This window comes from Hibiscus syriacus, unplaced genomic scaffold (assembly GCF_006381635.1).
Source record: "Hibiscus syriacus cultivar Baekdansim isolate YM2019G1 unplaced genomic scaffold, ASM638163v2 tig00116951_pilon, whole genome shotgun sequence".
In the NCBI taxonomy this organism is placed as follows: domain Eukaryota; kingdom Viridiplantae; phylum Streptophyta; class Magnoliopsida; order Malvales; family Malvaceae; genus Hibiscus; species Hibiscus syriacus.
This window is the reverse complement of record NW_024063482.1, coordinates 2,266,182-2,282,508: the sequence shown is the minus strand read 5'-3', so window position 1 is coordinate 2,282,508 and position 16,327 is coordinate 2,266,182. Positions and strand designations below refer to the sequence as shown.

The 16,327-nt window shown below is 33.4% G+C and overlaps 2 protein-coding genes across 3 annotated transcripts; one reads left to right on the top strand and one right to left on the bottom strand.

The window, feature by feature from the left end:
- Nucleotides 1-1,591: 1,591 nt before the first annotated feature.
- On the bottom strand, nucleotides 1,592-7,839 carry LOC120188853 (probable protein S-acyltransferase 12). Its single transcript, XM_039192238.1, has 7 exons — nucleotides 7,455-7,839; nucleotides 7,152-7,365; nucleotides 3,418-3,500; nucleotides 2,603-2,729; nucleotides 2,414-2,499; nucleotides 2,084-2,152; nucleotides 1,592-1,756 (listed from the first exon to the last, which is right to left on the bottom strand). The coding sequence occupies exons 1-7, from the start codon at nucleotides 7,641-7,643 to the stop codon at nucleotides 1,643-1,645; spliced, it is 882 nt and encodes a 293-aa protein (XP_039048169.1). The 5' UTR covers nucleotides 7,644-7,839; the 3' UTR covers nucleotides 1,592-1,642.
- A 737-nt stretch (nucleotides 7,840-8,576) lies between these two features.
- LOC120188758 (GRF1-interacting factor 3-like) lies at nucleotides 8,577-11,011 on the top strand. Of its 2 annotated transcripts, none has more exons than XM_039192155.1 (4): nucleotides 8,577-8,633; nucleotides 8,715-8,862; nucleotides 10,125-10,217; nucleotides 10,297-11,011. In XM_039192155.1, the coding sequence occupies exons 2-4, from the start codon at nucleotides 8,785-8,787 to the stop codon at nucleotides 10,678-10,680; spliced, it is 555 nt and encodes a 184-aa protein (XP_039048086.1). In that variant the 5' UTR covers nucleotides 8,577-8,633; nucleotides 8,715-8,784; the 3' UTR covers nucleotides 10,681-11,011. The 2 variants fall into 2 exon arrangements, with proteins under 2 accessions (XP_039048086.1, XP_039048087.1); XM_039192156.1 differs by lacking the exon at nucleotides 8,577-8,633 and adding an exon at nucleotides 9,422-9,498 and having other exon boundaries at nucleotides 8,648-8,862.
- The last annotated feature ends 5,316 nt before the right edge of the window (nucleotides 11,012-16,327 follow it).

Here is a 16,327-nt window from a genome sequence, read left to right as displayed (position 1 = left end):
TACATTTTTTGTTGTTTCGAATACAAGAATTGCAGGCTAGATCACCCTTCTTTAAGCCTTATCTTCTTCTTCTTTTTTAAAGTTTTAGATTAATTGTTGTAATTGCTTCATGTGAATTAAAAGCATGAGATAATGATGGGACACCAATTTGTTTGATTTCATATGATTAAATAATGTAAGATGTAGTAGGAGAAATCAGGTATATGAGGATGAGGAGGAGAACGAAATTGAAATGCAAAAGTGGCAAACTAAACTGAGAATTAGTGGCGGATCCAATAAGATATGGTGGGCACACCACCTCCAAATTTTATTTGCATTTATTTAGTATAAATATATATATATATATATATAACTTATTATTATCGAGAAAATTATCCTCCCTGTTTTTTTTAAACTCTAGTGGTCGTCGTCCCTCTGTGTTTGTTTTAATTAATAGCATGGTCTTGCTTAATCCTCTCCATTCTAGTCACGTGTGAATATAGGTCTAAAATTTTAGGATTATATCAGGTTTCAGTTGTTTTTATTTCCTCTTATATTTTATTTAGATTATTTTGGGTTTAAATTATTTATATTTATTTAATAGATTTTTTAGAGGGGTTATTTTTAATCATTTTAGACCTTGATTTTAGATTTAAGTTAATCATTTTTAATAGTTCGAGTGATTACAATATTTATTCATAATCTTTATTAACTATTGACAACATGCACACACCCTACACATGCAACTACTTGAACCCATAACCGTAAGAAAGAACAACACTCAAACTATTTTAAATTTAAATTAAAACAATCAATTTATTTTAGACTTTCAATTATTGTAAATTGGAATAATTTTTTATCATTCTAAATTTGAATAATTTTTAGTTTTTTATAATCAAATCAAATTAATCATGTTTGAATTCAACATAATTAAATTGGAATATTTGCGTTCTTTTACTTCCGATTTAAATTTGCATTCTTAATTACTCATCAGCGAGGCTTTCAAAAGCAAATAAGGATGGCGAAAGCGATATTTTAATAAAAAATAGTGCCTCAAGTTTTAATAAATCAGAAGCCAAAGTATAGCTTATTGGTATATGTATATATAATTTCGAATGACATGCTGCCAGTTCCCGAGCAGTTGAATTGGTCCTCGAGTAATGTCCAATCTAAGCCATCTATAATATATATATATATATATATATCAGGCCCCCTCCCCCCAAAAAATATAATATTTTTATCTGCCGGACGCCATTGACTTTTGATGAAGGGACAACATAGCTTCCTACATGCGTGGCCTAAAGGGATAAGAGTTGGTAGGGGTTTATCGTAATCGAAAATTTTATTTCCATTTCGTTTGTTACTGTCGCCAACAACATCCCACATCCAAGAGATGAAACATACGAATTTCAAGCAATCGCCAATGGCATTCTACTCTAAAATATCACGTTGCTCACAGGATTCTTCATTTCCAAACTTTAATAACAACGAAACTTGTCACAGCTTTTACTCACATTCACTTCAAGCCAGTATAGCACGAGAATATGCCGATTATCATCAAATACAATTATGTTGTGAGATACATACCGTCATCAAACCTAAGGTAATAAATAATGTGGCAACATGATACACAACTGAGCTCATATGTCCTCTCATTAAAAGCTCATGCCTCAACATCTGAAAGCGTTGGAAATTCCAGACCATGAAGTGCTGGTATGTTGTCTAAATCATCTTCTGAGAACAATGGGAACAACCACAAGCTTTTCTTCGTGCCAAATACCATAAACAGTTAAAATGTATCATATAACACAAGTTGGAATATGCAAAAACAGAAAGAGTACGAACTCCATTTCCTCCAATTCCGATTAAGATATGCATGACCATCCTAATGCATGGTACATCACCAGCTATTAATGGTCAAGATAAAAAGGGCATCATGTGACTTCTTTGAATCCCCCTTCCAAAGCATTACTATACATGCCTTAATTGTTATACCACTATGAACCCCGAATGAATCTCTTAATAAATAGATCAAATTTCCTCGTACTCGCGTCCATAGATAAATAAAAAAAAAGAAGCTCAGGGAGTATGCAAAGCAAGTATTCACCTGCTGAAAATTCTTTTTCCTGCCCAAGTCATATTTCCATCTGACTAGTCCTGTCTTCTCGTGAACCTGGAAAATTGTTTCAGAAAGGTAATATATAATACACTAACTTTCAAATAAAGCCTTCAAACACACAGCCTATCCAAATGATAATATCATTGCTCAAGAGTGGTGATTTAAAATAAAAGCATGAGGTTCGTATAGGTTCTCAACAACAAGAAGGCAACACATAAAAATCAACATGTTACTGCCTACCCAATCTCTAAGCAACAAAATAAAACACCATAAACAAAATCAAGATGGTTGAAAAATATTAGCCGTATGGTATACCTCTACTGATGTCGTGTTGCTTGATAGAAGAGATGCATGCATGGTGATGAAACAAACAAGACTCAGAGCAAAAGAAAAATTGAGAACTGCATCAAGGTACAGAATCTGTAAGAAAGATGAAAAAAAATGAGAATGCAAAACAAATATGATGAACTGAAAATGACTTATCGACTTGAGTTGATAACTTACCAAATGCCAAAAAGATTATTGCTGATTTGGAAGGAGAGGCGGAATGATTCTTGGCTTCACGAAAGAAGTTGATAAAACTTGGCAGTAACACTAGGGTGACTAGTGTTGTCTCCAAAAACGTATATAGCTTTTTATTCAGAGAAATGAATGTCAGGAAACATAACAAAGATGAGATGGCCATTCCTGCCTCCTTTCTTTGTTTCAAAAGAAAGGTAAGGGGCAGAGAAGATCATACTTTCTAAGCAAGTCTAAATATAAGAAGACAACATTCAGTTCAGCCACCTTCAGTTTGAGCAATATGATCCCTTTTTATTAGGGAAGAAAGGGGGGAAATGGAATGAGACTGCCGACCTTTTAAGTACACAAATAAACATTTACATGCATATTCTAAATTGCCGAACCGTATGTAAATGTACTTAATCCTTCCCAAGAAGATATGGAAAAAGAAAGCACAAGGCATGAAGAAATATTCAACATTGTTATACATTAGTAGTATTAATTACACAATTAAATCAACTGTCGGGGTTAAAGATTTGCAAAAACAGTATTAGGATAGCCGAAATTCTTTCTTAAATATCTCAAAGAGATAGCAAAAACAGAACTTCCCTTGCTCCTTAGGGTTATTAGGTCAAGCCTGACAGATCTTTTCTAGTAAGATTAGTTACGGCACTCTTAATTCAAAATATGCCACGGAAAAACCTCTGGACAAAGACAAACCTAAAGTGACAAACATAAATAGAAAAAGAAAGATGGGACATACTTCTTAAAATATTATTCCATAAGACAAATTACTATGTAAGAGGAATGGAAGTTACCAAGAAAAGAAGAAAAAACTTATAGTTGCGTGCACCAACACAATTCACCACCCGATGATCCATCTTGAGAACACATATTTGACCTACAGAAACACAATGCAAAAAGTCATGTTTCATGCTATCAACTTGACCCATTCTCATACTTCATTCATGCCGATTAAAACCAGTAGCATTATTCCAGAAAATCTACAAGAGAGGTTGCCAAAGTGGAATTACCACTCCAACCTTCCCTTAACTTATCTACTTGAATTAAGGACGTAGCGATCTTTCCCAATGTCACCTAAACCCAACAAATCCCTAATGATGCAGGAGCATCCAAGTTCAATTTAATTATTTGATTATTAGGATCATTTTTATCAGTTTTAAGCTAAGTTTATCTTTTTTGTTCTTTTAAATGATCATATGATTAGTAAAGGACTCTTAGTAAGTGTTCTAGTACAACTATTCTACCAGAGTAAATAGGACTATGAGAGTTTTTTATATAAATACTATACTAGAAGATTATTAGGGTAGCTTTTATTATCATTGATGGGATTTTAATAAAGCTGGTTGCTGGAAAATCCCAGACCCCTTTTTTTGCTTTATTCCTAATACAACAGGGACATGTGGAAACCTGAACAGAGACTCTAGAAGGTACCCACCAGTTTGACATGCCAGAAGGTAGTCTTACTGATGAAACTGGTTTTGGTGAGCAAGAAAAACTCCTTTCATGATGTTGGACCCACAAACCCTGCAAAATGAGGTGGATTGGGGGCGAAATAGGTGGATGCCCTTGAACAAACAAGGATGGAATTAATATTAGCAAGATGTTTGTGAAGGAGAAAAATTATGATATGTTAGAACCTAGAACTTATCTATGATGAGTATCTGGAAGAAACTGAAGATGTACATCCAAATCGAGGTGCTCGAGTTAAGGGTTTTGAAGAAGTTAGAGATCGGTTTGATATGTTCAACATGACCAATGAGACATCTGATGGTGAATTTATGAAGAAGATCAGAGGTTGTGATGATAAGACCAAATCAGATATCAAAATAGATGCTTTCTTAAGTAACGAGAAGGATCCCAGTCAAAGCCCCAAAAAGGAAGTGTTAACATCACCATATTCAATGTGAAATCCAAGAGATAGAACTTGGAAGCATTATTTAAAGAGTGACCTCACCTTATGATCATGCCTTGTGTCATGTTACCATGGATGTGGATCATATTCTTGTGGGGAAGTCTTGGTCGAATGTTATGATTGATCAATTTGTTGTTTCTATCATTATTCCAAAGATTGATATGAAGAATGGTTATCACCACCATAGGTTGAGAAGTGTTGATGAATGGAAGACAACTTTTAAGAGTCAAGATGACCTTTCTTTTTTTCATAGGAATGGAAGGCCTCGTTAAAAACCCCCTTCTTGATTAATGGAACATTAAATTAAGCTCCTTAATCAGCGGAAAGAGGAAAAGAGTGCCTTAATAATAAATAGTTACATAAGATTTAACCATTACACCAAACTGCAGTACATAAAACTTAAAAACTTCTCCTGCCCTAAAAACCTTTACAGTGGACCAGAAAAATCACAATTTACTCCTAACAATTCACCTATCCCATTCTTTGCTAACTTGTCTGCCTCCCCATTGCACGCCCTTGGAATCAACCTCACTAAATGTACCTTGCCAGTGAATAAAGTCAAAATCTGATAAACTAGAGGCGAGAAAAAAACGGGAGCCAAAATCGGGGCCTGAATCCATTCCACTGCAGACTTACAATCACTCTCAACAATCAACCTACCAACAGATTCCCACCGTGATGACAAAAATATTTCAATGCCTCTTTTTATAGCCCTTAACTCAGCAAGTGGAGGAGTTCCTTGACCAACATTCTCTGAAAAAGTCAACAGTGTGCAGCCCTTCCAATATCTTAAAATACCTCCTATTCCTCCACCCGAGCTATCTTGCCTAACAACTCCATCAACATTCATCTTTAGAAAATCAACTGGGGGGGAAATCCATCGAATAACATGACATTCTTTAGGTTTAGATAGTGAAAACCCATCTGCAAGAGATGGATTACCAATCAACACATCCTCCTGTATAGGTAGCTTAGGGAACTTGGCTAGGAACCATTTACAAAGCCTGAATCTAACAATAAAGAACAAAGACAGCCTGTCAAGAGAAGATCCTTCAAACACCATTGTATTCCTAACTTTCCAGATTGACCAAAAAATGACTCCCAGAATGAACTTCCAAATCATCGAGTTCACCCTCAACTCACCCCAGGAACTAAGAAGAGAAGGAGGGTCTTGGGGTATAACGAACGATAAGTCCCAAAAACTAGCAATTTTATTCCATAATTCCCAAACAACGTAACAGGAAATAAATAAATGTTGCATTGACTCCTCCTGTTTCTTACACAAAGGACACAAAATATCATCTCCGAAGGATAATCCTCTCTTAACCAACTCATTTTTTACTGCCACTTTCTGATGAGCAAGCTGCCAAAGGAAAGCTTCCACTCGAGGTGGAGCTAATCCCAGCCAAACCCCTTTTAACCACAAAACACTACTCTCAAACACATTACCAAGAGTATTTCTGCAAGATTTAACCGAGAACAGTCCATCCCCACTTGCAGTCCAAGATAGGAAATCTTCCACCAACTTTGAAAGTTGAATATCCTTCAGTTTAGTCATCAAATCCATCCATTGATCCAACTCCCAATCACACAAATTCCTTCTTGTTTGAAAATTCCACACCCAACCACTCCGTTCAAAGCTTCCAAACTCTACAACCTTCCCCCCTTTAAAAGGAGAAAGCACAAAAATTCTAGGGAAAAGAATTTTTAGAGGAAACTCATCTGCCCATACATCATTCCAAAAAGAAATGGATTACCGTTCCCCACTTCAACTTCGAATTTGATCTGAGACAAGCACCTTCCGAGTCATTCTTCAAGAAATTATTTGCAATACCTCTCAAAATCCAAGAAGATTTAGGAGAAGTAACCTTCCTAATAGACATTGTATTGCAACTAGCCTCGTGTTTGCTACACAACACACATTTCCAAAGGGAATTTTTATCATTGGCAAACTTCCACACCCACTTACCCAGTAGAACCCGATTAGTGAGATTCAAATCTAGAACACCTAGACCACCACAATTCAGTGGCCTACAAACCGTATTCCAATTCACGTGAATCCTCCTCTTTTCCTCCTTGTCAAGATGACCTTTCTTAGTGGTTTTAGAAACACTATGTGCATATTTGCGGCTTTGGTCAAAACTTTTGCAACTGAGGCAGCTATTTTTTTCAACCAGGGGAGAATGAGAAAGGAACATCCGAGTCTAATTTAATTATTAGATCAGTTTTTTTTTTTTTGTTATCAGTTTACGTTAGCTTTTTTTTAGCTTATCTTCTGTGTACTAATACAACTATTATTATACTAGAGAGTAATTAGGACTATGAGAGTTCTATTAATATGAGTTCTAATATAACTATTCTACTAGAGAGTGAGAGTTTCATGATAAATACTACACTAGATTGTTATTAGGGCAATTTTTAATATCAATAAGATAATTTCAATAAAGCTAGTTGTTCTGAATTTACTCTCCATGACCTAATTAATCCCTAATTTCAAATTCCCTCCTTTTTTTCATTCAAAGCTAGCTAGGTATTCGCCCTTATTCAATTCGATCTTAAATAGTAAACAAAATAAGTTTAATCTAAAAAGAAATTAAAGATTTTAATTTGACATACAAATAGAACAATGATGACACCGTGGCGGCTTTCCATTCTGACAATGTGTGCAATAACCAACACCACGTGATCTTCTCTCAAATCCATCTTCCGCCGCAGCCAAAGAACTACCAACCTCCAAATTCTCCTCCACGGAAACAGTTCTCCAATTTTCAGGTACAGAACCGGGGTCCTTAAGCACCACTCTAATGTAACTCCATAATAGAAGTATAAGCTGCAAACAAAAATGAGAAATGAAATGCAATTAGAGTTGCTAAACAAAGCAACAAACGGTAAAATAAATTGCCAAAGAAACAGATTTACCAGAACATGGAATACAATGACGATGGTGAACGACAAAAGGGAGTGGAACCCGCCGCGGAGTAACTGTGGGCCACACGTGAGCAAAACGACGGCGTAGTAAGATACGCCGACAATTGCGGCGAAGAGGAGGATCATGCAGTAGCCGAGGACTCTGAGACCAGAGAAAAACTTGAAGAGGTTTATTTCCATTCGGGGAGTGAATCGGATAGTTATCCCGATTTGGGGAAAGATCGGGAGTGATCTTCGGGTTCGGGCAGGGAACAGGCGTTTCCATATGTCGGGAACCAGGGTTCAGGGTTAGGTTAATTGGTGTTTGGGGTAATCTCCTAATCAGTTAGCTCCGTGCAGGCGCGCTCGTCGTGAAGAGATGACTTCTATTAGCGGGAAAGAGATTGATAAATGGGAAAATGGTATTTGGGCGAGGTTAAATTATAATTCCATTACAAACATTAAGTAACTTGATTTTAGGTTAAATTATTGCTTTCGTCCATCTTCTACACTCAACTTTGAGATTTAATCCTATTACTTCCTATTGATCTTTTCAATCTACATTTTATAATTCCATTACAAACATCTCTTTCAGATAAAAAAATCTCTCTACATGATGAATCAGAAAAAAAAAATTAAGAAAGATTTTACATTATCATTCTAATTAGAATAGTTAATAATATAAATAATTTAAATTAACTAAATATATTATAAAAAGTAGATTAAACAAGTTATGTCAATCAATTTTTTTAAAAAAAAGTAGAGTTTGACTCCTTTTATAAATGATCGATTTATAAATTATTAATTAATATATTAAGATGAGATATTAATCTCTTAAATAATGTTTAATTTTTTAAAATAATTTAAACAATTATAAGATAATATATGTTCAAACTCGAGATCTCTAAAGATAATAACATTTTCTTTAACAACTAAAATTTAAAGTCTCTTAATAAATTTAACAACATTTAAATTTAAATATTAATATTATAAATAAAATAGAATATGATAAAAAAATTATAATATTTAATCAAACTAATTGAATAATTATTTTGTTAATAATTTAGCATAAAAATTATTTATTTGATTTACTCATTCTTACAAGTTCCAACTTTTACCATAAAAAACTCCTAAAAATAAATAGAAAAAGAAAGAGCATTTAGAGTTTTAGACCCACCTGCTCGAACCCAGGTAAACATAGTAAATATCCTTCATTTAACTTCTAAAATTTGGGGATTTTTCGGTTTAGGGTTTGTTTTTGGTTTCTTTTAGGGAAGATTCTTGAGGGTGATCAGGGTTAGGGTTTCCCATTGGAGTAAAGTGAAGTAAAACGTCACACAATATGAAGCAGCCACCGCAAATGGTTCCAGTGATGCCTTCATTTCCGGCCAATAATATCACCACCGAGCAAATTCAGAAGGTACATATATTTACATTAATTTTTCTTTTTTACTTTCGCTTATGTATCCCTTTATATGTTGTGCGGTAATGCTTGCACGTTGAAGTTATGACCTTATAGGCTTATAGAGACAGATGCTGACCTGGAACTTTTCATTTTTATGGTACTTTCTATTTATGTCTGAAACTGTTTAGGAGATGTAAGACTTGTGCTTTTTCGTGAATTTGTTGGACCTTTATTGACATTTAGTTGGAATTGCTTATGGTAACAGTAATGGATAAAATAGAGAGAATGAATGGAAGTTATTAGTAATGCAAGGGATCTAATTAATCTTTTTGTTGGTTCCTATGGGGTTGATTAAACTGGTTTCTTTTTAGTAGTTGTTGAAAACAAAAGACTTTCACAATCTTGAATGATTAGATGTATCTAGCACTTTTAGTTATCGTGCTTGATGTTTGAGGGAGGGGGATCATCATCTGTCTAGTTACCTGTGTCGAGTTGATTTTCAGCGTTCTATCTCAATATAACCGTTTTGTTTCTATTTTGGTTTCTTGTGGATTTCCTTTTCACATTTTAATAGTACCTTGATGAGAACAAGTAGTTTATTTTGGCAATTATGGACAATCAGAATCTTGGAAAACTTGCTGAATGTGCCCAGTAAGTAATTTATAATCTCTCTTTCTTTGTTTTATCTGCCTTAGTGATGCATGAGCACTTTAAATTAACATCTTTGGTTTAGAATATATATTTGCTTTATGTTGTAAGTGGCTTTTCTTTGATGTTATTACCTTGGGGACAAAGAGCCTTGCGGTTTACTTCTCTGTTTTTGATCCATTCATATGTAGAAGGCCGGATAACTTGTATTCTTGTGGTTAGCAGAACCTACAAATGTAGGAATATATTCGTTTTTCTGAATAATGCACCATCAAGGATTCAGGATAGAAACTAACTTATATTAGCATATTTATTGTTTGTTGATCATTAGCATATTGTATGGTGGCACTGATAATCAATGATCTTTGTGGTTATTCATCAAGATTGTGCCTACGAGGTGAACATTCTAGAGAGGAAGTTATCAACCTATGAACCTAGAAATTGATGCAATGAACGTATTTGAATGTCAATGCTGAATGTTTGCATTTTTTTTTCTGCATAAATAATTGTTTGATTTTGCATATCGAAACATGATTTTTGTTTTGTTTTTTGAACCTGAATATTGAAAAATGAACATATGCTAATGCATGATATTTGGGCTATGCATTTATAAGATTTTGATGCTTTAGGTATCAAGCTCAGCTGAAAAGAATTTGATGTACTTAGCTGCTATTGCGGATGCTCAACCACAAACAACGCCAACAAGTACAATGCCTCCTCAGGTGAGTATTAAAAGTAAGAAGTTCCTTCAATTCTATCTGCGGTTACACTGCATGGTCTCATGTTTTTTAACCACTGCAGATGGCACCAAATCCTGCAATGCAGCCAGGAGGATATTTTATGCAACATCCTGAGGCTGCTGCAATGGTGCAGCAAGCTGGTATTTCCCCCCAAAAAGTGCCATGGCAATTCAATAGCCCACATCAAATGCAGGATCCACAGCAGCATCAACAAGCTATGCAAGGACAAATGGGAATCAGACCTGGAGGGCCGAATAATGGCATTCATCCCATGTATGCTAAGGCTAGTCTTGGAGGTGGCAGCAGTGGTGGTGTCTCCCCAGCTTCGGGCCAAAATGATGGACGTGCTGGAAACAAGCAAGATGACTCTGAAGCTGGTGCTGATGGACAGGGCAGCACAGCTGGTGGGTATGGTGGTGGTGATGGAGCAGAGGAGGCAAAGTGACTGCCCAAATCAGTTGTTTTGACTGGATACTGGTGAGTGTGTACAGTAGATGGCTCTAGTGATCTCAGTCAACGGTTTTAGAATTAAAAGCTTCTCTCGTTTCTCTTCAACTGTTTTGGTAGTTAGCTTTGTTTGAGGTTCGTGGCATATGCCAATGAATAAAGAGCAAGGGGTAAGACGACGGAAAAGCTTTCCCGTATCTATTTTGTGATCCAACTGAAGTTTTCCATGGTTGTGTAAAAACCTGTGTAATATTATAAGATAGAAGAGGGGAAACAATCAAACAAATTTTAATGTAAGAGAAATGAAAACACCTATGATTCTCCAGGAACCTTTCTCGATTGTTCTGAATATTTTTTTTTTTTTGTTATTTAAAGTTGTATCATTGAATGCTCATCTACAAGCTACCTTAGCTTTAGCTGCTTGGGGGATTGGCCATACTGAAATCAAATTCAGCACCCTACCGCCATAATAAATAATGACCTTTTTGTAATGTGCTCTGAATAATGTAATAGAAAAGATGATTTAAACATTACTACAACCAATGGATTTAGATAACTTGACGATGTTATGGCTGCGGTAATTTTAACCTCAAAGTTCAAAAGAAAGAAAACGAAATGACGTGAGAAAATCTAAACATTTTCTCCAGATTTCAGCTCTGAATCGTAGAAAATAAAGTTAAATTATGTTATGATCATTAATATTTTTTATTTATAACAAAATAGTCACTCAACCATTAATAAGCTTGATCTTACTCAGGTCACAATAAATCTAAGGTGGCATGTTTGGCAGCTGAATTGGCACCTTTTTGCCTTATTGGACCATGCTTGCACATTTAAATTCTTAATTTGGAAGAAGAAGCAAGCAGAGATTGGAGGAGAACAAGAAGAACATGTGAACAGAAAAATGGAAGGGGCACCCGAAGTGTGCACTGTTGATCCCTAGTTTCCTATGCATAAATTCTCAAAATTTATATATATATATATTGTAAATCTGGGAGGAATACAAGATATATTATATGTTCAAAGACTTCTCAACCCATTGACAATAAACACTCATATTCCTACATACGCAATGCCCGAACCCAAAAACTCAAAGAATAACAACAAATTCCTTAATCACTGAGATCACTTAATTCATGCTATATTTTCAAATTTTTTTACGATATTAATAGAGATGGTTAGGATTATGCTAATAATTAGGAGCCAATTAATTATAACTCTAAATATTTATAGTAAAATTTTAGTGGATCTAAACTTTAAATATAGCATAAGCATAGAAGGGATTTACCTTATGACATGAAGGTAAATCCCTTCTAAAAAATTCAAGTTATACTTGTGTTGTGTGATCATCGAAAGAAAATGAGAAAGGCTAAACCAAATATATGAGATGATCCTTTCATATGTCGAGAAAAAAAGATTGTGTCAATATCAAACTCATGTATTGGATTCGTAAAATTATAATAAACATATAAGTATTTAGTTTCAATTACAAATAATCAATAATAATAATATTAAAGATCTGTTGTACTTCAAAAGTCATATATTGGATTCATTTTTTTAAAATATATGTAATTTGAATTCTCGATATTCAATCGAGAGATTTTTAAATGGGTTAGAAAGGTAACTGACAATTAGTCAATTCGTAAGAAGAAACATCGATACAAAAAACATTTGAATATGTTAGAGTATTTCTATTAATCAGTCATATCATAAAAGCTAGAGTTGAACATTCAATTGCTCTTATTTGAAGTATCCGGTAGATGTCTTATATATATATATTAAGATTATATTAAAAAAATAGACAATCAAACCTATTTATTTCTCAATTTAATAAAAGAAGATAGAGAAATGAAGTGAATATGATCCCAAATAATGAGATATGTAAAAGGAATGTCTGATTACTCTCATTCCTAATTCCAAAATGAATGTAATAATAGAAGGATTCATACGTAAACATAATATCTATTAAGATATGCTCAAATGACCCCTTCTTATAATAAAAATGTATATAATCCTATTTCGATTTGGTTCAATATAGAATAAACTTATGATCATGGAATCGACTCCATCATCAGACTATAGATTTATAAGCTTATAACCTTAACTCATTATTTTGGGTGGAACGTATCTATAAATTCTTTAATTCCAATGAATGAAGAGTGACCTCTCATTTAAAAAGTCGTTACCATTTAACTAATATTCCAATATTAAAAGCAAATTTAATAATATAGTCAAAATAAATTATTTTACCGCAGATATGAACGTATCAAACCGGTCGCACAATCTTAAAGCTTGTTTAAGAGTACACTTGAGAAGTTGGGGGTTGGGCCTGGGCTTAAAAAGACGAGGGAACAGTCCACTTTAATCCGGTCAAAATAAATTATTGATAGTATTGTATATGAAGGTGCACGACGGATGTTTCACTATCGAGAGTGGAATCCAGGCACAGTGGACAGTAATATTTGTACAGCGAATGGTTTCCACTTTCCATCCTAGGAATAACTTTGATTGGATGTTTCAGTTTTGTTATTTGTACAGCCCAAAGGATAAATAAACATTTCGACACAAAAACAAATAAAAGATGAGTTTGTGTGAAGCCTTTCATCTCATTTTGTTTTGCACTTCCTTTTAAGAGTAATCATTAAACGTCTGCCTTTTCTATCAACTCAATGGTTAATGATCTGTCAATGATCAAAGTAGAGTTGATTACTTTTGGAATAATAAGTAATTAATTCATCAAAAACTTAAACTCACTCAAAGAATTTGACCACAATTTTGGATGCTGGTGAGAAGATAGAGGTGCAGATTCATTGTACTCTTTCTCGTGAATCCTGACGCCAATTACTCTATACGCTTTCCATCCTTTGGAATAATATTCTAACCTGCAAATTTCACAGCGGCTACTTTGACTGGCTCCACACCACCGTATAAGAATGGCGGCACAATTTCAGATCAAGGACTTGTAGGTTTAAGCTTAATATAAAAAAATTTGTTCAAATTTTACATTCTTTTGTTTAAATAATTAATTTTTTCCAGTTAATGAAGGTGTCTAAGGTTTACACCATTATCATTTTAACTACCTACATTATAACGATCATTAAAAAATCTATTAAAAATTGATTGACAAATCAGTATTTGACATGTGACGTATTTACTTATTTCTTTTATTTTTCAAAAATAAAAAATAAAACTCATAAATATTTTAAAAAATATCCCAACTTTTTCAATTTTTTAGAAAATATCTTAAGATCTTCAATTTCATCGTTAACCATCGTCATCACCGACGATCACTCACTCACTCACCGATCGCTCACCCATCAATTATGATGAATGTGTGTTTGGATTTAGAGATTTTAGGGGGTTGAATTTAGGGATTTGGGTTTAGGAATTTTGTGGATTGAGGCTACGGGTGATGGTCGATGATGAGTGAGTATGCAAACGACAGTGACGGGGATAACCAATGAGTGGGGGCGATACTTTTGGATTAAAGATTTCGAGAATATTTTTAGATTTAGAGAAATTTGGAGTTTTTTCTAATAATGAAATTTAAAAAAAAAAATTATTTTTTTTTAAATTTTTTTTTAAACACAACGTGTGTCACACATTCTAAGTGATTGAAGTATTTTTTTAATGGTCGTTGTGACATATGCACTTAAAATGATAACATGTAAGATACCTACATTGACCTTAATAAATCTAGACATTTAAATGAAATATATATATAATTTAGATATTTTTTATATTAAGTTGTATATTTATAATTTTTGTAGTGTTTTTTTATTATTTTAACACTTAAACTTGTTTAATCTTCATATTAATTTCAAGTATTATATTTGAATTAAATTTCAAATAATTTCTTTTTTTTACCCGAATCAAATAAATATCAAAATTTTGAAAATAAAATAGTATTCATAGGTAAAATACAACTACCGAATTTTAACACTTTTTTGTTACACGTCTTATCGAATTTTGTGTCACTTTTTGTTAAATGACCATATGATGGGATAGTTTTTAAAGTTGGCATAATATTTAAGTAAATTACGTATTTAGTATTTAAATTATTATTTTTTGCCTATTTTAATACTTAAATTTTTATTTTTTTCAAAAGCATACTTATTGTTTAGTTTTTATTTCATTTTAGTACACCAGCATTAAAACCTTAACGGACATGCTGATGTGGCATACCTCTGATGGATTGATGACCAATCCGAACGGTGAACCACGAAAGAATGACGAGTCAACCAACATAATCCCGTTTCAGGCCCATCGGACGGTGGATCATGGAGATCGAAGGATGGAGAAATCGAAGAGTCCATCGTCGATTTGGGAATATTGAGGCATTTTGCGGTGAAACAAAGGCCGAAATCTCGTTCAGAGGGTTGAAAAGGCGTTGTCTGGAAAGTTTGGGCTTCATCGACCGATGGATGTGACGGTTAGTGACTGTAGACGCGACAGCCGGCGAGCCCATCCGTTAAATTATAAAAAATAGGGTAATAAAATGAAACAAAAACTAAAAGTTAGTTATAGTTTTGAAAAAAAAGTTTAAATACTAAAACGTACCAAAATTAATAGTTTATGTATTAAATGTGTAGTTTGCCCTATTAAATTTAGTGAGTAGGTTAATTTGAAAACAATTCAAAAACAATGAGTAATGCCGTCAATCGTCCACAAAAAGAATAAATTTAATGTGTCAGACTTCGAAATAAAAATCTTGATTGAACTCAACCTATGAACTGATTTTTTTAAAATGTTTGATCTTTATTTAAATATTTTTAAGAACAGTGTAATTTTTACTTCCAATTTTAGAAGTTTCAACTATTTTTTGAGAAATGAGTCCAGATAAGCATACAAAATGATGGAGCAAATTTATTCCTATCCGGAAGGGATTGGATTTGAATGGGTGGCTCCGTGATGGAGCAAATTATATCCTTAAATTATGATTTCTATTTTAAATTATTCTTAAATTTTAAAATATTTTATATAAGTCCTTAAATTATTAGTATTATTCCGCTTTGATCCTTCTATTAACATATGAATTTTATTGGTTGAAATTAGTAAATATTATTAGTTTATTCAAAGATAAATTATTTTTTAGATGATCACAAGTTCAATTTTCACGACTTTTAAAAAATTAGTAAAATTAACGACACATCTTTAGAATGATAAAAATAGAATAATATTGATAGTTCGACTAGTGGTATACAATATTTTAAAATTTAGAGATCAATTTGGAATGAAATCATTGTTCGAAGACCAATATAAAACATTATAAAATCTAAAGACTAATTTAAAATGAGGTCATTGTTGGGTGATATCCCGTGATATTAACTCCACAACATAATATAAACTAATTTTTATATTTATTAACATATGATGTTCGTATTGTACTTTTACATCACAGTCTATATTTATTTTATTTTTGTATCGGTTGTTAGCAAATGTGGAGGTATATATTTTGTACGTTCCCGTGCTATAACGTAATATGGCTCATTAAGGTTTGGTTTTGCTTCAAGCACAAACTTGTCACAGAATTGGGGAACAGCAAAGAATGGGAAAAAACCAACTAAAAACAACAAACTGCTGATTTTATCTCTTAATTATACGCGACAAGGGAAACCCGAGGAAAAGAAAATACAAATCAAAGA

Coding starts and splice junctions, on each gene's coding strand:
- LOC120188758 (XM_039192155.1), top strand. CDS start 8,785: ATGAAGCAGCCACCGCAAATGGTTCCAGTGATGCCTTCATTTCCGGCC. Junction 8,863..10,124: donor CCACCGAGCAAATTCAGAAG/GTACATATATTT, acceptor TTGATGCTTTAG/GTATCAAGCTCAGCTGAAAA. Junction 10,218..10,296: donor CAAGTACAATGCCTCCTCAG/GTGAGTATTAAA, acceptor TAACCACTGCAG/ATGGCACCAAATCCTGCAAT.
- LOC120188853 (XM_039192238.1), bottom strand. CDS start 7,643: ATGGAAATAAACCTCTTCAAGTTTTTCTCTGGTCTCAGAGTCCTCGGC. Junction 3,501..7,151: donor GTGTCATCATTGTTCTATTT/GTATGTCAAATT, acceptor GTGTTTCTGTAG/GTCAAATATGTGTTCTCAAG. Junction 2,500..2,602: donor AATAATCTTTTTGGCATTTG/GTAAGTTATCAA, acceptor ACCTTGATGCAG/TTCTCAATTTTTCTTTTGCT.